Genomic DNA, 22,597 nt, shown 5'->3' with positions numbered 1-22,597 from the left:
GGTCTGTTGATTTTTATAGCAGAAAGGTATTTCTCCTTTTTCTGAAACACACTTGAAGGCTGTTCTTCCGAGAATACTGCAGGTACTGTATTAACAGCCTTAAGAAAAAGCTTTTAGTGCAAATATTTTGGAAGAGAAAATAAATGTGCCAAAAAGTGTTTTCTTAGCACTGATCTTTGTTTTTATCTCAACTGCAAATCAGCCCTTTGCAGTGGAACACAGTATCCTTGATAAACTTATTTTTCATTCTCTCTACCAGTAAGACAGATCCCATCCTGATGATTCAGGTGTATTGTTACACTGCAAACATTTTTCAGTAAAATATTGGGCCCCGAGTATTGTAGTGCCTTTCTGCAGCCAAATTTCACTTGTAACTCTTTCTTTTCTCTTGAGTTCCTTTGTGTATGTAAGCTCCTTCATCACCCATGGATTTTACAGAAGAAAACAAGTGAAGAAATTAACCAAATAAAAAATGCAGAGTTATTTTGTCTGACAACTGGAAGATTCTGAGGAACTTTTAGAAAGGCATTTAGTACCTGAATTGCCTCAGCCTGCATGTTGTGGCAAATCCTCTGTGTCAGACTGAGCTTTCTTTTCTTCTGCAAATTAAACAGAGAATAATTTAAAAAATCCATGGCTGAAGGAACCGAAAGCGTGAGGAATCAAAAAAATTCCTCACTTTTCCTGATGGGATTTCATGGCTGAAACACAATAACAATAGAAAAATAATAATATTGGAAAGCAGAAGTGGTTGGAGGTGGAGAAAATGAGGAGTCAAGGACATGTTTTGTCCTGAAGAACATTTCCAAGTTTCTACCATCTTATAGGAGAGAATCTCCCAATGTTTTCTCCTGGTGTCTAGCATGCATAGCAGAGAACTAGGTCATTGAACAATAGACTGAACAGCAGTCAGCACTCTACTTCTGCATAATGCATCAAGTATAACATGGAGAAACTGTTTGTAGAGCTGAAAGCTGGTATTTCACGTCTGTAAATTCAAGCTGACATGACATTTAATATTGTTTCATAGTAATGAACAACAAGGTTTCATTCATTCACAAGTACAACATAATGCCAAGTTTAATCTGAAGAGGTAACAACAAGGCAAGAGGGAAAACATGCTATGTTCCTTCAAATGAGAACGCTAAATTAATGATAACCATTGAACACTTTGCTACTGATACACAGCACTACAGAGAGCACTATTGAGAGACAATATTACACTGCCTTTATAGTGCCCTTGTCCAGGAGCTGAGCAAGGAACTGGGTTAACGTATAAAATACCTTTCAGTTTCCACTTTCTGGTTCCAGCTTTCCTATGGACGTCTCCAGCTCTCAAAAGCTTTCTGTTTCTCTGGGAGTGAGCATTCTTTTTCCTTTTTTTTTCTCTTTTTTTTTTTTTTTCCTTTTTTTATCTTCTTAAGTTCCCTTTTCGCTGAGGTACAGCTTAAATTTCTAGAAAAAATAATATTGATTCTGTCCTCTATTATTCCCTATTTCAAATATTTGTTCTTGAAAATCTCTGCATAAAATTCAGACTTGTGTTTCCACAGAGGTATGAATGCAAACTTAAATCTCAGAGTGGGGAAAAAAGTGATTTTTTTTTTCATTAAAATACCAGTGCATTTTAATGCAACTCTTCTTTCAGCTTCTGAATTTTCATGTTTCCCAAATGTTGATTGTCTTTTTCAGTTTAAGTTGGAAAATAAGTGGAAAGGCAAAGTGAGCAGCATCGATCAGCACTGTGTGCTGCCAAGAGTGTTTTGTATTTGCATGTACAATCGTTTATGCATTATGGCACTGCAGATCAAAATAATCTCAAAGTTTCTGTATATGTTTCACATTTAAAACTGATTTTCATAAATGCAAACATTCAGAATCTGTAAAAAAAAAAACAAAAAGAAAAAGAAAGAAAAAGAAAAAGAAAAAAAAATTGTCCCTGAGCTAAAATTCTAATTAGATGCATTCATTATTTGTTCAGATTTAAGAAATAAGGCATGTATTGATGCATACCCATATGCACTGGGATATAATGAGAACTATCCTATATGGAGCATTAAGAATCCTTCTGTTCTTTTCCAGGAAAGAACAAGGTTTGAAAATTTAGGCCCACAATTAACAGGGAAACCCAATGAAGATGGAAAAATTGGGCCCGGTGTCATCGATCTTACAAGGCCAGAAGATGCAGAAGGTGAGTTGCAATTTTGACCATGGGTTATTGAACCCTGCACCACAGGATGCTGGGGCTGAAATACTGCCAGTGCCATAAGTGCTGCCTATATTACATTCCAGAGTAACACTGGATTGGTTTCTGTCTGAATTTGTGAGATTTCAGTAAGTCCATAACAAAGTGTGGAGACGTGAAAAGAACTGTGTAGCCCTTTTAGCCCTTCTGCAACACAGCTCTCTTTTTCACCAGCTGCCAAATAAGTGTTTACATTTTATACTCTTAATAAAATTTTAGGAGATATTGAGAAAATTATCTCAGGAAGGATATATACTCCCCATTTTTTTAGTGTTTTGCAGCTTTGAAGATTAGAGCATTTTCAGAAATCTGCCCATCGTGCACCACCTATTCAAGATCAGGCAAGCAGAATTCTATTCATGGGCAGCTATCAAACGATGATGAAAAACTACTTCCCATTTTCTGTATGAAAAGGTCTTTTTCATTTTATAAGCCTTCAGTGCACTCATTTCAGTGAGAGTTCTATATGTATATCTGTATGTTTCAAGCCCCAGGTGGAAGTCAGTGTTTATCAGGACTGAGTTGAGTCTCTAGCAGGATTACCATGCATGCCCTGAAAGTGGATGTCACTGGGATACTCTCTACCCTATGGTACATTAGAGGAGCACATGTACGTTTATAGGAGCCCTGCCTGTCAGAAGATTAATGTACTAATCAGATAGAATATTATGTAGGAGTTTGCCCCCTCAATTTATTTGTTTGAGAGTAATTTTAGACTGAGGAAATTCTAGTTGCGGCTTAAGAAGGTTAAAACACCTCTGAATTTTTCCATTAACACCCAGACATCTGACAGATCCAAAGTCTGCTTTTTTTCTTGGATCAAAAGAATAGGATCAATAAACTTTAGGGAGCTATTATATATGAGCTTCATTTATTCTTCCTTAATACAATATGATTGGTCACTGTTGTATCATTTGTAAACAGAAAAATAACGAAGAGGATGTAGGTAAAAAATAATTTTCAGACTGGTGTTTTGCAATGATTTTTTTTTTCTAGAAGAGAGGAATCAGGAGATACATGGACTTTCCAAAGCAGTGTTTGACCAATCAGTTATTTATAAAGTGCTTTACAAAGAAATATTCATCCAGCAGCAATATTTCATATTTCAACATGTTGAAGAAATTTTTTTTTTTGGTCAATTTGGGTGAAAAGGTGCAAGGGGATAGTTACAGATACACAGTGGCTGGTTTAGATGACATCAGGCCTCTGCCCCCATTGTTGTTTTAACTAATTTCCTTCAATTCATCCATTCTCTTCCTAGTGTCCTTAATTTAGGATCTTGATAGCCTCTGTGGCACTGACATCCTCCCCTGTTACTGGAGAGCGCAGAGAGAAGCTTTGCCATGTGTAACCCAAGCTGCAGTGATGTGTGCCAGTTTAAGGACAGTGTGCACTTCTTTCTAGAGCTACTGGGGCACTTTGAGGCATGGCCACATTAGAAATCCGAGTTCATGAATGGATTCAGATTTCCAGAATTTGTTTAGCAGCCAAGAGATATCTCTGGAAAAGAAATGCTGGGTGCATAGCACTGCTGATCTGAAAAAAAACATTGGCAGGAGTTCTAAACTGAGCTGCTTATTTGTCCTTCTCCTTGTAGACAAGGTGAATTTAGATGTTAGCTCTACGAAAGAAAAAGACATTCAAAATATAACCTGAGTTTTCCCTCTTACATTTGGCAAGCAGGCTAAGAGATGACACTTCTACCATAACATAATTTACGGTGGAAGTGCACTGCAAACAGTGCTGCTGAAATATCAGCAGTTAAACTGTGCTCTCTGATTTGTACCATGCTGCAGACTCTGCCCATCTTCTAACTATTGTGAAACGATCACAGATCTTTCTAGGTTTGTCAATGTTTTTTATTCCTGTTCCTATTATTTTGTGCTTCCAAACTTCAGCCCTGGGTCAATATGAAACTTGACAGTTTACTCTTTAGGATAAGAGAATCATTTAGTTTGGAAGAGACTCTTAGGATCATCAAGTCCAACCCAGCACTGCCAGGCACGCCGTGAATCCATGTCCCAGAGTGCTGCATCTTTTAAATACCTTTTAAATACACCGGGGTGGTGACTCAGCCACTTCCGTGGGCAGCATGTTCCAGTGCTTGACAACTCTTTCAGTGAAGTGGCTCCTTTATACCAAACCTAAACCTCTACTGGCCTGACTTGAGGCCATTTTCTCTTGTCCTATCACTTCCTCATTGCAAAAACATACTGACCCCCACCTCTCTGCAGCCTCCTTTCATGTTGTAGTGAGTGATAAGGTCCTCTCTGAGCTTCCTTTGTCCAGGCTAAACACCCTCAGCTCCATCAGCCCCTCCTCATCAGACTTGTACTCCAGACCTTTCACCAGCTTTGTTTCTCCTCTTTCACCTCCTCTAAGATTGTCTTGTTGCATTTCATTGTGTTGCCACAGTCACAATCTCAGCTGAATGTCAGAGGTTCCTAATAGGCACAGTCATGTTCTTCAAAGACTTCATGTGTTTCACACCTTCCTTTCTGTATTGTCATTTTTACTTTAAATCTTTTTCCCCCCCCTTTTTTAGATACTATTTGAATGCAGGTTGCTGTAGAAATCTTTAGCGAATATTTCTGTGGTTTATGTGTGGTTTTACACATATAAAACAGGGAATAAAGATTTCTTAAGTCACATATTGATGGCAAACCTTTGATGCCATCTTTTCTTGTCAGAAATACATCTAGATCTCTGAGGGCAAGGTGCAGCTGTGGCAGAGTGAGTGGATGGCTGCCAGGTCTGCCAGGTGCATTTACTCTCACCACCAGAACTTTAGGACTTTAGAGTTAGGAAATTCACTACATTTAGAGAAGATATTAACAATTTGCAGAGTGTTCTTTTTAAAGAGGGGTGGGGGCAGGTGTAAGGGTGGGGCAGTGTTGTAGCAGATTTTTTCCTGAGCTAAGGATCCCAAATCCAGTCCCACTGCTGGCCATAAACTGGGGGAATGCAGTTTGTGTTGTATTCTAATCCCCACAGTGATCTAGAGCAAAGGGGCTGTGGAAGAGCAGTTTCACTCCCTGCCTACCTGCACACCTGCGTTTCCACAGGAAACTGAAGTGTGCTGAGACACGGAGCATGTCTGTCCATGCCAACTGGTGGTTGAGGTAGACCAGATCTGGGAAGTGCTGCTGATTCCCATAGTTTTGACACAACATTTAAGGTTCTTGTAATTTGTTAGAAGACATGTCAGCAGACTTCTGTTTTATGGAATGCCTTTGTAGCACCATTTAGCAATGATTTCTCTCTACTCCTTACATCTATTCTGTAACATATGGTGGTGATCTGGTTTTGACATGATCAGAGTCGTGTTTGCCTGGAAATTTAGGAGTGCTTGTGGTACTGGCTCACTGACCAGAAGCTGAAGCTTCTGGTTTTTTTTTTTTTTTTTTTTTTTTTTTTTTTTTTTTTTTTTTTAGTCAAGAATTGTAAGTATTGAAATTCTTTAAACCTAGAAATTAGACAAATGATTAGACAAATATGAAATAGTATAGAATGATTTCTTTAGCTCGTTGTTCCTACCCAGTGTGTGAAAACATTTTTAAGATTAGTTAAAGGTAAGATTTCATTAATGATAGTTAGTTGTACTTTCAGAGATATGAAGCTGTCTTCAAAGTTTTTGTTGCTCATAATGAGCTAACAGTCATCTAAATGGAGGCCTGAAAATCATCAGCAAGAGTTTTATATTAAATACGACATAAACCAATATTTCTGTTACTTCCTTAGCCACCAGCAGGACTGAGCTAACTATACTAAAAATCATGCTCAAACTGTATTTAAAACATTGCCACTTACTGTGACACCATTGATGAATAATCCATAGCTGTTAGACTTGTATCATTACCTGAAATCCCTGTTTCCGTGTTAAAATATATGATACACTTGTAGTTAGTAAAATTCAAAAACATGATTTGAAAGCCTCACAAGCATTTGGTGACTAGTATCCAAAATTTAGAAACAAGAGCCAGTTAGAGAACTAAACAAGGAATTTTTTTCCCCTTGAAACATTAACATTTTAAAAGAAGCATAATTCTTTCTGTAGGCTTCATAATTTTGAGCATTTGAGGCTGTCAGTATTGAAATATAGCTAACAGGGATGGACATACCAGAACAGGTTTGAATGTAGCTATAAGCTAAAACCTCTCTTGACCATGACTGACATACATCAGCTGACCAGGGTGTGTGGAGTGTAGTCAGGAGTCACTGGTAAGCCCTGTTTAAATTTCAGGTCAGAAAACCTATGCAATACTAAAGTATTTAGCATACTAAATACTAAAGTATCTAGTTCTCAGTTACTGAGAAAATTGGATGATGTGAGTAAGCTTTTTTGGTTTAAGTTCTCGAAAAATATTATCCTTTCACAGATGTTCATTTTTGAGCAATGGTGCTGCTTCTTTTGAATTGTAAAATGTGCTCAGTGTTTATGGATCCTTCTGGTTTTGTGGATGTGGTCAGATTCTTTGGAAATTTGTAGGAAGTGTGTTCAGATTTTGTTTTCTAGTAGATAGACATCTACAGGGTAGACCTAACCTTCCTGTTGACAATTACTGATTTTACCTTAGCTCAGGTTGCATTGTGGTTTCCTTCAGCAGTCATATCCAGGGATTCGGATTCCATCAAGACTTGATCTTCTTTCCTAAAAAAGAATTGGATATATTAAAATGTAATTTTCTTGATTGGATTCTTGGCTCAGAGCAAAAGCATCTGAATGTTATTGTTTTGCCACTGTCTCACAGTAGCATTTTGTAAAAGAGAAGAAACTTACCTGTATCTGATTCTACTTAGTGAAAATAAGACGTGTTACAAAGCTTAATTAATTTTTAGAAAGCAAATAGAAATAGATAAAATGCCTTATTAGTACTTAACATTTAGTTTCATGTTCATTCATGTTGATATTTTAAAATCAGGGGCTTTTGAATTAAATATTTGGCCTCACAGTTTGCCATTTGGAAAAACAGACAACAAGAGTTCTGGATCCTGTTTTGATGTTTTCATTTACATTTTTCACGCTGTAGTTTTTTTGATTCTGTAAATCTTGTGTTTAGCACTTGCTACTTCTTTCTTTGGTACTATTCCACCAGTGCGTGCTAAGCATGGACCTGAAAGAGAGGTGCCTGTCTGCTGCTTTAGATAGAAACAGTTTTAAATAGTGTGGTGGGATCTGTCTGTCTACTTTGCCTGCATCTTTGTATTTATTTGTCCATGTATGAAACTAATGAGATTTTTCCAAGTCTCCCAGAGAGAGGATAACTTTTACTGTGAAACCTAGCTGTAAAGTCAGTTCTTAGAGTCCTCAGCATGGATCCTCAGCCCATCTCCTTAAGTTCATTCATTTATTGTCTGAGTCCTTACTGCCTGTGTCCTCCCTTGCAGTGTTTGCTGTCTCTTACTTCAGCTTGTAAATTCCTTGGGTTAAAGACTATGGTTTTCTCTATAGCAAATCATGGTTTGAGATTACATAGATTTAGGCTTTATCTGTGTGTTCCTGGTATCTTTGAACCACGCTCCAAGTAAACTAAACTTGCAAGCCAGTTGCAAGCTTGATAACCATTGGTAATTGACTGGTTCCAGTAGTAAGGCCTAGCATAATGTTAATAATTCTAGTTCAGTTTTTGTCTGAACCTGATTTTGGACCTCAATCCAGGCTTGCAGGAGAACAAGCTGACCTCATCTTTTAGAAGAACCCAATTCTGCAGCATTTCAGATGATGGACAACATACAAATTCAATTAATAGCCCAAGATTCCCTGCAGTTAACAGTCAGCAGTCTGTCTTTTTATGAGGAGGAAATGAGCTCTCCCATTCCTATTTGACTTGAGTTAGCCATGTTGCAAGGAATGTTGCAGCAAAATGGGAGATTCTACCTGTGCAAAAGCAAGGGAAAGCAAATGGTAGAGAAACAAACGGTGTTAGGTATCACCAAGTATTTAATCAGCTTCCAGAATAAGGTAAAAAAAGAGTAGTTGTAATTGCATCAGCAGAAGTGAGTGTGGAATCATGTGAAGGAGAGAATGATTTAAGTGAGGAAAGACAGGGAGGAAGGAACATGGGAGAAACATGAGAAAATCAAGATACAAGGGGAGCACGAGCTGGTCTCTAAGGAAGAACTCAGAGGAAGAACTGCCACCAATTTTTGTCCATCCATCAAAGTGTCATTTCCTCCCTCCCTGGCAAGAGAGCAGACATCATGACCAGTGCCTGGGTTTTGCACACCTTTTAGGTGTGTTATTGAAAAGGAGCGCCTCTGCCATATGCTCAAAGCCTCAACAACCTTATACACGCTCAATAGCAAATAATTGCTTATACAAAAGGGTGAGAGTTTCTTCTCTGCTCCAGCAAAGGTTGGCTTTGAGCAGCTGAAGAGGCAGGTGAAAGGACCCACACATTTGCAGGCAGATCGACCTTGGCAGGCTGCCAAGATGATCCAGACCTGTGAGGTAACTTGTTCAACACCCTCCTGTGCAGAGGTGTAAACAGCAGGTAGCACAGGCAGGGGAGAAGCATCACCTACTTTTGTGACAGTGCTCCGTAAATACCGGAGGAAAGAATTCCTCTCCATGCCAGAATTTGTCGCACGTAAATATTTGTAATAGTTGCTATGGCAGTTGAGAGGAGAAAGATGAAAATCAGAAAACAGTGAAAGCTGTCTGAAAACAAAGAAATGTAGCCAGAGAGTAAGCTCAAGTACTGGAATTTTTATTGCCCTGAATGCTTGCTATAGGCCTTTGATTGCAAAAACACCACCCTAAAACAAAACAAGAAAAACCAACCCCAAATCCAGTAATCATATTTAAACATAAAATAATTTATTTTATTAAAAAGCCCAGATTTGGCTTTAATTAATTGTAGTTGCCATTTTTAACATCCGTGAATCTGATTGTGCCTGATACTTGAGTGATATCCTTAAGTTTTCCAGAATAACTCAGAACAGAAAGGAATCTGGGGTGAAGTACTTAGGCATGGTATTTCAGTTGTGTTGGATGAGGTTCGGGGCTTCAGCCCTAGATTTTCTCAACACCTGCAGATGGGACAGGAATAAGATGTCTTTAAGAACCACCCCATCACTCTTCTGATGGCAACCACTCAGTGCCTTTCGTTGTTGCCAGCATCCCCATAACATTTTAGAGGGGGAACTGAAAAACCTGTGCTGGGAGTGTGTGGACTGATCTTTTCATAGAAATCTATTCCTCTCAAGACACTAGTATTTAACATATAGTATACTTCTCATTTTCAGAATAACAAATCTGGGTATCTTCCACAACTGTTAATTTTGATTTTCAACTGTCTTAGGTATTTTTTTTTTTCTACTGCTGAATATGAGGCACTCTTGTCTAACATTTCCAAGCTACAGTAATTGACTCATAGAATGGTATCTTTATTTTAAAAAATTACACTTAGGATTTTTGATGTTGTACAATCCAGCAGTTCTACAATGCCCTGAGTTTTACACAGGGGTGCCTATTAGCACAGTTATAACTAAGAGCTTTCCACAATTTCCATTATATAGTAAAACATTATTTTCAGGAATTTAGAAGGTGGTTGTAAAAAGCAACTGTGGGCTGCAGTTTTACACAGAAAATCTTTGCCCATGAGAAAATTATTGTCACAAATGCTTAAAGCATCAGTCAGTATGTGTAGCTATTTTTAGGTGGACTGACTGAAAAATTAAATATAGTAATTCAGTGGTTTAAAACATTTTTTCACACTCATGTACAGCCACCAGGTGTAAAACACCCCGTGGTTCTGATTCTCTGAGGGTTTCTTGGTAGTGCTCCAATATGACAAAAGAAGCTTGAAGCTCCATAAAATTGTGTAAAATTTCCAGGCCCAACTGAATTTTCAGATGATGGAGAAAGCTACCATTATATCATACTGAGTGAAGGAGGGAGGAATCTTGCCCTCTTCCTTAAATCCTTGAGCACAGGGAGCAGAGCAGAAATATGAATACAGGAAAGAACATCATATATTCTGGCTAAGCATGAGCAATTGGTACAGATTCAAACAAGCCCTCTTTGTACAACTGTCTATTTTTCTAAGTCTAAAACATGAACCATTTTCTCCTTCAGGAGCCTCAGTATCTCAGAAATAGAAAAGTGTTTAGGATCATTTGCCTTTCTTCCATGCAGATATGCAAAGTGTCTAAGCAAGTGCCTAGTGAAGAACTTGGTAGCAAGGGGAAAATATTCCCTTACTTTGTACTTTGATCTAATTTCACAGGATCAGTGGTCTGAAGAGTGTGTAGTGTGAGCATTGCAACCTCTTCATAAATTCTGCAAATAATAAATGATTGTGTTTTCAGTTTGGCAGGGGTGGTTTCACAGGAATTAAAAAAGAAAAATTGTAGATTCTCATGTAAACCCCTGTTTCACGGCATGCACTCTATTTTTCTATCCAAGCCAGGTAAATGTTGTCACATATTGAGACACTCCATTGTCATATTTGTAAAAACATCTTCCTGGTTTTGCTCACAAATCCCAAATGCTCAGAGGTACCTTACTTGAAAAATTAGCCTGAGGAAAAGCTCCTGTTGTCATGCTGCTTTTGATTCTTTCTCTTCACGGTATATTATTTGCTAATTACATTATCAGTTGTTGTAATATCAGCACCCCATGTGAAAGGCAAGAAGAAATGGCATATGCATATCCTAGTCCAAATTCCGTGCTAAGTACTGACTTGACAAGTGAAAACAGCTAGCACTGGATGGAAGGAATTAGTTATATTAATACAAAGAATGATGTTGCATCACTCAGAAAGTGACAAATTATTGAAGATTGAATGCAGGAAATGGGCGACTAAAGCAGTGGCTGCAACACATTTTAAAATATTTTGCTAAGTATTCTGCATTTCTTAATATCACGTAATTTGAGGGAGGTGGTTTTGTAGAAACCTCTCCCATTGTTAAACATAATTCCATTTTACAAACTACATTGTACTTAAGCTTTTAAATTCATTGTTTTGGAAAAGAGCATGTGAGCAAGAAGCAAACAGTGTTCAGCCACACCTTGACCAGTGCATCCATCAAATATGAAGTCAGTCTGCCTTCTTTCTCTGTCCTTAATTCCCATCTGTCATTTCTCCATCTTAAAACAAAACAAAGTATTGACTGAAGTATGAATGGATCACCATGGCCCTTGTTCAAACAGGACTTTTTCAACAAAAAAGCTTTTAGGGATGACTGAAGACTGCACTATGTTTTAAATTAATGTTGTGTTTTCCCGATGTTCTAGGTGACACTCATGTCATGAGGAATTTGAAATGATGTGAATAACAGCTACACTGGCAATAAGGCTGTTACTTATATGGAAACATTTCTATGTTAAATAGATTAGTGCATTCTGCTTTGTAGTTCTTTGACTTTGAATATGATTAATATAGTAAACAATAATTGCCTAGCTGAGAAATGGCCTGTTTCTTTCTGAAAAATAAAGTAAAATCCATAGATCTTGTCAGATACCTAACAATAATTGTTAGTATTTTTTCCCTTGGACTGCGCTGTGTCATCCATGATTTTCCTTTCTGTGGGCCTCTATTTTCCTCAGATAAGTATGAAATGAAATGTCAAAAGGAAACAACAACAATGTTTATGGATTGAATAATGTAGATTGTTGTTAGATCTGATGACTGGCAATCCCTTATTTCTGGCATCATTACTTAGGCTGAAAAGCTTTCGACTTAAATATGATTCGTATTTCTTTTCTATCAATAACATTAATGTCAGAATGGGGTTGTTAGCATTTAATTAATTATCTGTGAAGGGTCTTGAAGTCTGCAAGTGGCACATGATTGAAAAATGCGATGACACTTAAACACCTCCCCAATTTTATAGTAGAGGCTGCTTCTTCATCCCAATTTTTCTATAGATGTTTCATGGATCTTCACAGAGTAACTCTTATGTTAGAGCACATGTGTGGCTATGTCAGCCACCAGGAGCTAAAGTCAGGCCTCAAGCCCTAATTCATTCAGTTAATATCCCATTTAATTTAAAGCATTATTCTATTGTTTTAGCTATAGCCCATGCCAAGTTTCCATGAGGATTAGTTTTGCCATAGAATGTGGTCAAGAAATCTAAACTGTTTGTGTAAGCCATCAAGTAGCTTCATTTAGCAGTTTTAATTCATTGAAATAGCACAGATTTGGGCACGGCTGGTTGTGGAGCATGGATGTGCTAGCAGCTTATTTAGGATTATTGCATTGGTATTTATTAGGGCACAGCTAACAATTCAGCTTTAAACACTGGTGAGGGAACTGGTGGAGCTGAGAACAGTTGCTTTGATTTCACACGCAGCAGATATTCCACTCTTAATTTTAGCTTTGGGCTTTCAAGTGGGGAGAGATGTATATGCAGGTTGTGAGTATGGCTGTGAAAACTGGTGCTGTGTTTTAATTGAGATTAAGTATTTTGCTTGCATATGTAAAACAAATGTACTAAAAAAAGTAAGCTCTCTGCCACCAAAACTGAAAACAAGGCACTCTGGAAAATATATGCTGATATATAACTGGCTAGAATTTCCTTCATTTTGCAAAGCCACGAGCCACATGCATCAGCTCACCACAAAGTCATTAGGTCTTTTTAAACTCAGATGAAAAACATTAACAAATACCACAAAAGGCTTTAGTATGGCCCCTTTGTTCATTCACATATGGCAGTTTATAACTCCTGCACCACTTGGGTCGTGTGTTTGTTTAAGCTGCCTCCATCAGGCCGGCCCTGAAAGAACAAAAGACATCTTGAGCGATCCTAAGCAGGAAATGGGCTAATCTAAACATGGCTTGTGACACTATAAGTAGAATAGAAAGGGGAGGGATTGATTAGTCATTAATGTCCAATTGACTCCATATGGATGTTGCAATAATAAGGCCTTTTTCAGTGCAGTAGCGGAGTTATTGAATTAGAGGTTTATGTTTCCTCAGAGCTGACCTTAGGGAATTCCCGGTTGGTTCTTCTTGTTGATGTTTTAAAGAGAATGGCGTCTCTTAGCAGGAAAAAGAGAAGTCTTATCATAACCGAGTGCTGCTTGGATGTAGCTAACCTGTGCTACATACAGTATATCCCCACCGCTTAGTATTTACTTAGTGCATTTCAGAGCCCTTGCAGGTGAAAAACTTTGGAGAACATTTAAATATTGCAGTATTTCATGAATTGCTTGTGGCTTTCCCAGTTTTTCTCCCCATTCATTCACTGACACGCAGCCTGTGAGAAATGTTCAATGCTCCAATTGCGGCTGAATAATATTTGTTTAGCATTTGGAACAAAAGCTGCCTGACAAACAGAACATTTGTGTCACCCCTGTTCCAAACCTATCCGTGTTTCCAAGTGGGTGTTTGCCAGTGATGACAAGACATGCCAGTAAAGACAATAGTTCATGGGGCATCCGTTTATGTTGCCTCTCTCGCTGATAATAAGGAATGAGAAAATCTGACTGGTGCTGGGGATGAAGAAATAAGAGGCAGGCAAGGGGCAAAACAGATAAATGTTACTCTACAGCTGCTACATGTCGCTTAGATTACAGTGAAGTTGTAGTAATTCTTGTAACTTTCTCTAAAATTGATAACCCAAAATATTAGTAAATGACCACTCCTGTGTTCTAATCTTGCCAAAGCTGCTCTTTCCATTCTGTTCTTTCCATATTTGTCTTTTTCTATTTGATTTTAAGTACTGCTTTATGTTTCACAAAGGCTGCATTTGTCTGTACACAGGTTAAGAGCAGCACAGGGGACTGCCAAGCCGGTTTTTCATTCCCCCTGTTTTTATGGCATGCCCATGTTTATGAGTAACCCATCTCTTGCAGTAAAAGAGTGACTCCTGTTTGCATGTTTATCAGGTTCTGGTCTCTGCAGTGCTAGTTGTATTACCACAGACAGGGCCAGATATTTTGGAGGTCACAATCAGTCTTTTCCAATCTAGGCAAATATGTCACCTCAGCTTAATGAGTAACTGATGATAGGAGCTTTACTACTAACCAGTCATTTTCATACCAGGAACCTAGACAGATTGTCTTTATTTCTATGTATCCTATCTCGGTGTGTGTCCATGGAAGATGATCTGCAGTATATACTCTAGATTAGCCAGATTCATTATGTGGGGGAAGCCAGGGGAAATGTATCACTTGTAACATGAATCAATGGCCATAGTGTGAAGAGTAATTAAGGAATAACAGGGTGACTGATAAAAATCTCTTTCTTTTTTGCTGTCACTTCTTTTCTCTCTTTTCTCCCTCTTTTTCTCAGCCTTTTTTTTTTTTTCTCCTTTCTATCACATCTATTGTTGTTTGTTTTCTGATAACTGTAAAGGCCCAATCTCAGATTTTGTTGTAGATGATGTGCAAAACAGTAGGTAAGCCCACATCCCAGTAAAGAGAGGAGGATTAACCCTAATGTGGCCAAGATTTCAGGAAACATGCTGAGGGATGATACTTGTCCTAAAATTAATTTCATTAGTAAATGTAAGAAACTCAGTTAAAGGCAGGAATAAATAAATAAACATTGTAACAGGACAAGGCAGGAATTAAATAATGAACAATGTAACAATTGTTATTTTATGTTTCTTAATACTTATTTCACATGAGGATATTTATGTTTCTTGATTATCAGATTCTTTTATATTTTTAAAGTTCTCTGATTAGAGAAGTCTTTAGAAATGAAAATATTGTTGGAAATTATTTTCATGAAGCTGTAGCCCTTTTAGATTTATTCTTTGGCATTCTTTGCCTCAGTATTGACCCTAGTATGGTATCCAGCTTTTACAGAAGGGTTGCCTACTTTGAGCATAGCCCCTGTCTTTAGGCCAAAATATAGAGTTCTTTGCCAACTAAGCCACTAGGGCAGCCAAACTGTACTGCTTTTGCAATAATTATAAATTCTGACCAGACTCTTAATTCTGAAAATCCCTCCTCCTGTGATTGCAGTATGAACAGTAACTGGCAGATAGAGCATTGGTTGCCATAGAGAGACAATTACCAATTCCTTCTCTTGTCTTGCCCTTCACTAGTACTACATTTCCATTTTATCTTTCATTTTTGTTTATTTGTTATTAGAATTTCCTGAAAATATTTTCAGAAAGGTTTAGAACACTTAATTCTTTACATTTGCATATACATTTTCATTAAAAATTTCAGGTGTCTCTTTGAGCCTCTGTCAGTACTAACTATAATTATCACAATAGGAAAAAACTCCATACTTTGTTAAATCTGTTGAAATTGTTTTTATAGGGTACAATTAAGTCAAAATATCTGCTTGCCAGGATGAAGTACCTAAGAACAACCAGCTTGAAAGCTTGTTCTTATGTGCTTCAACTTGTAAAACCTCACTGAGCATATGTGTGTTTGTACTATTAGCACCTCTTTCTAATCTAAACTGGTACTGAGACCTTCTGACTTCCCCCATAGAATCCCAAGCTGCAGGGACTATTTTACCATAATGTTTTATATGCTGAATATAATTCTGTGGTTCTGAGACAGAAGAGCATGAAGATTATATTGCTTTAGTTATTTGCAGAAATTCATTTTGCAAATGCTTTTGTGATGGCCTTTAGGTCAGCTTGCAAATATTTCCCCAGAGATCAAGCTCAAAGAACATCAACTTTTTGGCTGCTTTTTCAAGTCCTTCAAGTATGGACTTGCATAAAACAATGCAGCTAGAGTTGACCTTCTTGGGATGGTTGTAATTTATTAGTCCAAGAATTGTTTTCTAACACAACCTTTTTTTATGAAAACAGATAATTTATGGTGGTTTTCTGCCCCTTTTTTTTTTTCTTTTCTTTTCTTCCTTTGTTTATTTTCATTATATTTAGATTACATCCAGAATAAAAAGCTGCCCATAATCTTGCTTCCAGTGAAACTACTCTTTATCTGCATTAGAATTGAAAAGTCCAAAATTGTGTTAGAAAGAGGCAAAGACAAACTCTTCCTTAGTTGTAGTGGATAAGTACCTTTGGGAAAGTAAAAGAAGGAAAGACATCCTATGGATTCAAATATGTCTTTTCTGTGCTGTGACTAGAGTAGCTGAAAAACAAATTATGACTTTCAGACAAATAATTTTTTTTTTCTCACCAGCTTCCTAATTGCCCACATACTAGTAACATATTTTTATTACATTATCTTATAGGCTAGAACAACAGTTACACATTATGTTTGACTTTTCTCAATTAAATATCTCTTTGTAGAAATAAATATTTTAGTATTGACTTACTATGTTTGCAACTTATTGCAGTTTCTAAACAGATACATCCTCTCTCAAAATATGCTGTTTTTGATATGTTTGTGGTCCAAGGCTTCTGGCAACAATGGACAGAGCCTCATCAACCATTCACCCCCTCAGCTGGTCCTACCTGCAGGTCACTCTGCCAAGCTGCTCTTCCCTTTTGCCATAAAAAGCTGACTGCAGCCTCCTGCAAATGCAGAACACCTGTGGCACAGTGCTTAACTTAGAGCAGTGTTAAAACAGTTTTGCAGCTCACATTTGCCACAAACCTGTCTTCTTTTATGTGCATGCACGTTAGTATACAAATTGCCAAATTGGTGTCAGTTGTAAAGTAATGGCATTGGAGGCACCATAAATTACCAGGGTGATCCTCAGGAGAAGACACTGCTGTATGCGAATGAGTGTTTTGCTCTCAGGGTAATGTATGTCTTCATCTGGCCCAGTAGTCAGCATATTGCCCTGTGTTGATGGATATAGTCAGCGTGAAACTACACTACATTTCACTGCACAATAAACATGGCTGTCAACACCATATAAAGCAAAATCAATTTATCCTGTATGGTCAGTGCGTTTTAAATGAAATTAATGTACTGTGGACCTGGTGGCAAAAAAGGTAGTGTATTAGTTATGCATCCTCTATTTTAGGGCCCCTTTTTCATGCAAATGTGTTTCTTATATAGAATTTATAAAAAGGTATACCTATATAACGCTTTCACTCTGAATTAGAAAAACTGATTTTGGCACAACCAAAAACTTGTGCCTGTATTCAGTAAAAATGCAGTGTTTTCTTTTACTCACTGTAAAGAATTAATCTTATATTATTTGGCAAGTAATTTCATGTTGGTAGCTGTAATAGTTTATATAAAAAAAGGAGACCTATTGCTGTACTAATTTGTTGTCAAGTATCTTGCCTTTTCAAGGTATTAAATTATATGACCATTTGGATCAGGTCAAAGACTAAGTATGTCACTACCCACTGTAAACACTTTTTGCCTTTTTTATAGCTAGGATATAACTCTAGAAACATATATTATCATCACAGTTGCAGAAGTTTTCTCCAGTAAAGGCATGCCTTGGTAATCTGTTTCTCCCATAGCAATTAGTTCTACACCTCAGCTCTGTGTTCTCTAAACCCTCATGAGGCTTAGCTGTTTGTGGTCAAGAGGCAGGGCTGGATGCATTCAAAAACAGTTAGGGCTGGCATGTACAGGCTGAAGTGATGGCAGATAGACAGGACACTGGGATACACTAAGGCACAGCGGGCATGGAGCTGGAGTGATTGTCTCCCCCTCTGGAGGCTCCAGTGTGCTGTGCATGGATCTGTTGGAGGCAAGCAGTTTTATTACATATATGTGGTTCAAATGCTCCGAAGCACATCTAAAACCCAATCAAAGCAGATGCAACTTTAAAATATTCAGCTCCAAATATATCTGATCCATACAAATGGCAGCATGTACCTGGTGCACTGTATAATTTATTATATTAAATGTTTGGCATGTACTTCACAGCAAAGTCATTGTCAATGGCTTGTGTCAACAGGCCTACATCCATTTGGATTCCCAAATGTAACTTTTTGTGTGAGTTTTGTTGAGCATTCAGAGAATGTGTTTTATGGTAAAACCTCAAATGGAAACTTTATCAAGTCTCCGTGTCTTAATTGAAGGAACACCAGTGCAATTTGTTTCGTCAGGGTGGTGTTGGGTCATCTCAGATGGGCAAGCCTGGCCAGTTACGCTGAGACCACTGGCTGGCCCATCTCTCTCTCTCTCATAGAGACCAAAAGAGGCTAAAATAAGCACAGCACTGAAAGCGCTTTCCTAACCCACGTAATAATGTTTTGCATCCATCTTGTTTCCTCCTGCCCTGACGCCACAGGGAGTAAAGCAGTGAATGGCTCTGCAGCTAAACTACAGCAGTATTATTGTTGGCCAACAGGAGGGGCCACGGTGGCTGAAGCCCGGGTCTACCGGGACTCGCGGGGCCGCGCCAGCAGCGAGCCACACATCAAACGGCCGATGAACGCCTTCATGGTCTGGGCCAAGGATGAGCGCCGGAAAATCCTCCAGGCCTTCCCCGACATGCACAACTCCAACATCAGCAAAATCCTAGGTGAGTGCGGGGCAACGGGCCACAGGTCATGTTGGCACAGGTTTGGAGTAGATATTGGGAAGAAATTGTTTGCTATAAGGGTGGTGAGGCACTGGCACAGGTTGCCCAGAGAAGCTGTGGGTGTCCAATACCTGGAAGTGTCCAAGGCCAGGTTGGATGGGGCTCTGAGCAACCCGGTCTAGTGAAAGGTGACCCTGCCCATGGCAGGGGGGTTAGAACTGTATGATCTCTGTGGTCCCTTCCAGCCCAAACCATTCTACAGTTCTATGAACCTCTCTAATTTAAGGACTTTTTTTTTTTTTTTTTCTGGGAGATGTTCACTGAAATTGGAGTTACTGGAACTTATAGAAATGAAGATTCATGGCTTGTTTTCATTTTCATTCCCTTTCTTTTTCCTTTCTGCCCCTTCCCTAATATTTATTTATTTATTCTCAAAAAAATTTTTATTCTCTTGTTTTTATTCTCAACAGCAGTCACAACATGCTTTAAAACTTAGTAGCATTAAAAATAAGTGTTTTGTGAAATCTGTTTCAAGAGCGTGTCCCCATAAAGTCCCGGTAATTGCAAGATCCCATTAGAATGCACCTGAGCTACAAATCTTCTGAATGCAAAAGGGGACTTCCATTATCCCAGTAAATACTGGGATAAAGTAAAAAAAGTACGAAATCAAAATCAGAGGTTTATACCAGACGGTGCGATGTCAAAGAATGAAACCTGGCACAGTTCAAGAGACCTGTACATGCAAACCGCGTATCCAAAATGAAGTTTGGTTCAAAATGTTGCAGTGTTCAAAGAGCTAGCCACTAGAAGCATGCAATTAAAATATTTCTTGGGTAAAAGACACGGTAGTTAATATTTAATTTTTTTGGATAGGGACAATCGGGGAATATTCTGTGGGTTTTATTTTGCCACTGTGCAAATAAATGGACTAATTTTTGAGAAATTTTGATTTGCTTTTTAGGACGCCTCCAGAGAATTAGAAACATACGTGAGAATGAGTGGTGAAATGTTAAAACCTATATTTGCTTTCTGAGTCTTTGAAGTGAAAGACAGATTCCAAATGTAGCTCATAATAAATAAAAGTAAAAAATCAAGTTTCCTCTGTAATCATTTTATTGTAAACTCTGAGTTCAAATACATTCTTAGCAAAGTTTGTTGCATGTTAGTTCAATCAGAGGCAAGAATACATAGAAATAAATGTTGCTTTGTCCTAAAACTTCCAAAACCTTTCTTAGTAGTTCTCATATTTTTGTCTACCATATAAGTAAGTTATATGAATAGCCTTTCAGTTTTGTATAAAACCTTCACTGTTTCAGTGTTGGCAGCTGTAGGGAATCTATATTATTTGTGTGCATTCTGTGAAAAAAACTATTAGGAGCATAGTAACTGTATTCATTAAAATGTAAACTTCCAGCATAAATATTTCAGAAGTGCCAGCAATTGAGTGTTTGTTAACCATGGAATTAACCTGTCAGTATCTGCTCTGACACAAATAAGTCTATGTCCATATAATATCTGTGCAACTTTTCCAGGACAATGAGAAAAGAGGCTGAAATATTAGAACTGACACAGAATATTGCTGGCTGCGGATAATATTTATACAACTTTTCCATTTGTTGATGTATGAAAAATGTTGGTAAAAGAATAGCTTCCACCCACGTTTACCACAGCTGTAATCGTTTTATTCATCTAAAAGACACCAAAAAGCTATTTTCTGCATTTCTTATTCCCATCTCTATTCAAATGTTTAGATAGCTCCTTACAAACAATACAAGAGATCTGAATACTTTTGCCTCTTCCTGTGTACACTGTTAATTTTTTAACTTTTTTATTGGTGCAGCTTTCAATGAGAGTTTACAGTACCTGAAGTGGTGTATACAGTTACAGTGTGCTTTCTGTTTTGCTTTTTTATCTTTCCAATGTGAGTTTGTGAAATGTAACTTTCTTGATTTCAGTTCTGTGTGCTTATTACATCTGGCCAGAAAATAATATGAACAATAGAATTTAAAATAGGTGTCAGTATTATGCCAAGCTGATATCAGAAGTTCAATAAACTAAAGACGCCCAGAAAGCAAGGGATTGTTCATAATTTTGCTGAATCTATAAGGTTGGATACTTTTTTCCTGCTACATAGCAAATTATTAATATCTATTAGCAGGAGTGTATAAACCAAATTCTCGTAAAAATATCAAAGAAACCTGTGTCCCTAGGCAATGTGTTAGGCTTTTAACAGTGAGACTATGGCTGCAGACTTTCCCTAACCGTCATACTGCGCGTGGCATTACGGAGGTATAGAATTACTCACAGATTAATGCTCTTATTGTAAAAAAATTAGGTAGTCTATTTTGCAGCTGAGATTTTGGCACTTAGCTATTGATTTTAAGTGCGCCTTATTTAACAGAGGTTTACATATGCTTGGTCTGCAGCAATATCTGAAAGTCATGATTCTTTTAAGGTGTCTGAGGTTGTGCAAGCCAATATATGTGAAGACTGATGTAAATTTAAATCAGTTTATTCAATGAACTTAATTAAAATTTATTATGGCGAGGAGGCACATTGAACCATGTATGCGTAAAGCCAAACCTGCTCCACTCGAACACTCACTAACACTTTGTGTCCACAGGATCTCGCTGGAAGTCCATGTCAAACCAAGAGAAACAACCTTACTACGAGGAGCAGGCACGACTAAGTAAAATCCACCTAGAAAAGTACCCCAATTACAAGTACAAGCCCCGACCAAAACGTACCTGCATTGTGGATGGGAAGAAGCTGCGCATTGGCGAATACAAGCAGCTGATGAGGTCTCGAAGACAAGAGATGAGGCAGTTTTTTACCGTAGGGTGAGTACAATTGTTGTGATTGTTTTCCAGGACAGAGCACGCTGCTTGAAACCAAATAGACTTATCTGTTTTAAGTCAGTGACTAATGTCGTTTAGAGGGGAAGGATTTGAACCGGTAAGACCTTATTAAAAACATAAGATGGAATATGGAGCTATCAGCTTGCTTCTGAATGCTGATTGTGGGACTGATTGTGGAATTCTTTAAAGTCAAAAGAAGTTGTTTCCCATTAGCCTGAAAGGCTTGAATCATGTCTTTTGTGAGTTTTTAGTAAGCTAATCCATTCTGGCTTAGTAATGACTCCAGCATAATTTCCTAAATTAAGGAAAGAACAAAGAGAAAAACACAAAGGATTATTCCTGTGTAGAATAAGGAGTCAGGAGAGGGAGAAAAGGGAGGGGAGTAATAGCAGTTGCATGAGGGACACACATGAACGAATGATATCATGGTATGAAGCTACTAGGAATTTTGTTATATATGGAACTGTGTAAAAAAATATTTCTTTAAAAAATAAGTTTAGAAAGAGTCTTTCACGTAGTGCATAGATAGACTGGGTAGATTTATAACACAAAATATATGGCCCAAGAAGATCCTGGCACAGTTTTAACAACATTGTGTGTGTTTTTAGTGGTATTTCCTCTAGTGTTCAGCAGAGAAAGCAGCACTATGAAACATCTACAGGCTAAAGATAACAAAAGTCCAGTGAAACAACTGCACCATAACTGATTTCTCTCTCCTGTTTTTTTATGAATTAATCTGTGATGCTCAGTGCTCTAACACAATGTTTCTGGTGATTTACAAAGACTCTAAAAACTGTCTCCAGTGCCAGCCTTTCCAAATTCACAATGTTCTGCTTATTTCTCTAATCACAATAGTCTCCTTTTGTTGGGTACTTCACTACCAGATAATTGACCTTGACGTAGATTATGTGCCCTCATTTTTGGCTTGGGATGCAGAACTCCTGTTGCAGTCAATTATTTTGTGGTGCAGCTTGCAACAATGTGGGCTCTTTCTTCAATCAGTAAATAGAAGTGGTTTTGATATCTTGAAATATCCTTCCAGTCTATAGTTATGACATTGTTTTTTATTCTTCAGTATAAGGGAAATTGTTGACTAATAGCCTTCCACCAAAATTGCACATAGAGCTCTAAATAGAAATCTGAATTTATACAGCTATATCACAAATTATATT

The 22,597-nt window shown here is 37.8% G+C and overlaps 1 protein-coding gene across 11 annotated transcripts in view; it reads left to right on the top strand.

The window, feature by feature from the left end:
* SOX6 (SRY-box transcription factor 6) overlaps positions 1 to 22,597 on the top strand; it is a 369,253-nt gene that overhangs the window by 333,687 nt on the left and 12,969 nt on the right. For 9 of the 11 annotated variants that reach the window (XM_066320815.1, XM_066320816.1, XM_066320820.1 and 6 more), the window contains 3 exons: positions 2,083 to 2,191; positions 18,334 to 18,567; positions 21,191 to 21,407. In XM_066320815.1, the coding sequence (XP_066176912.1) occupies positions 2,083 to 2,191; positions 18,334 to 18,567; positions 21,191 to 21,407 (560 nt within the window). The remainder of the gene's footprint in view (positions 1 to 2,082; positions 2,192 to 18,333; positions 18,568 to 21,190; positions 21,408 to 22,597) is intronic. The other 2 variants (XM_066320822.1, XM_066320818.1) reach the window with 1 other exon arrangement.

The sequence above is a fragment of the Sylvia atricapilla genome, chromosome 6 (assembly GCF_009819655.1).
Source record: "Sylvia atricapilla isolate bSylAtr1 chromosome 6, bSylAtr1.pri, whole genome shotgun sequence".
Lineage (NCBI taxonomy): Eukaryota > Metazoa > Chordata > Aves > Passeriformes > Sylviidae > Sylvia > Sylvia atricapilla.
The sequence above is the reverse complement of the archived record's forward strand: the minus strand, read 5'-3'. Positions and strand labels throughout refer to the sequence as shown.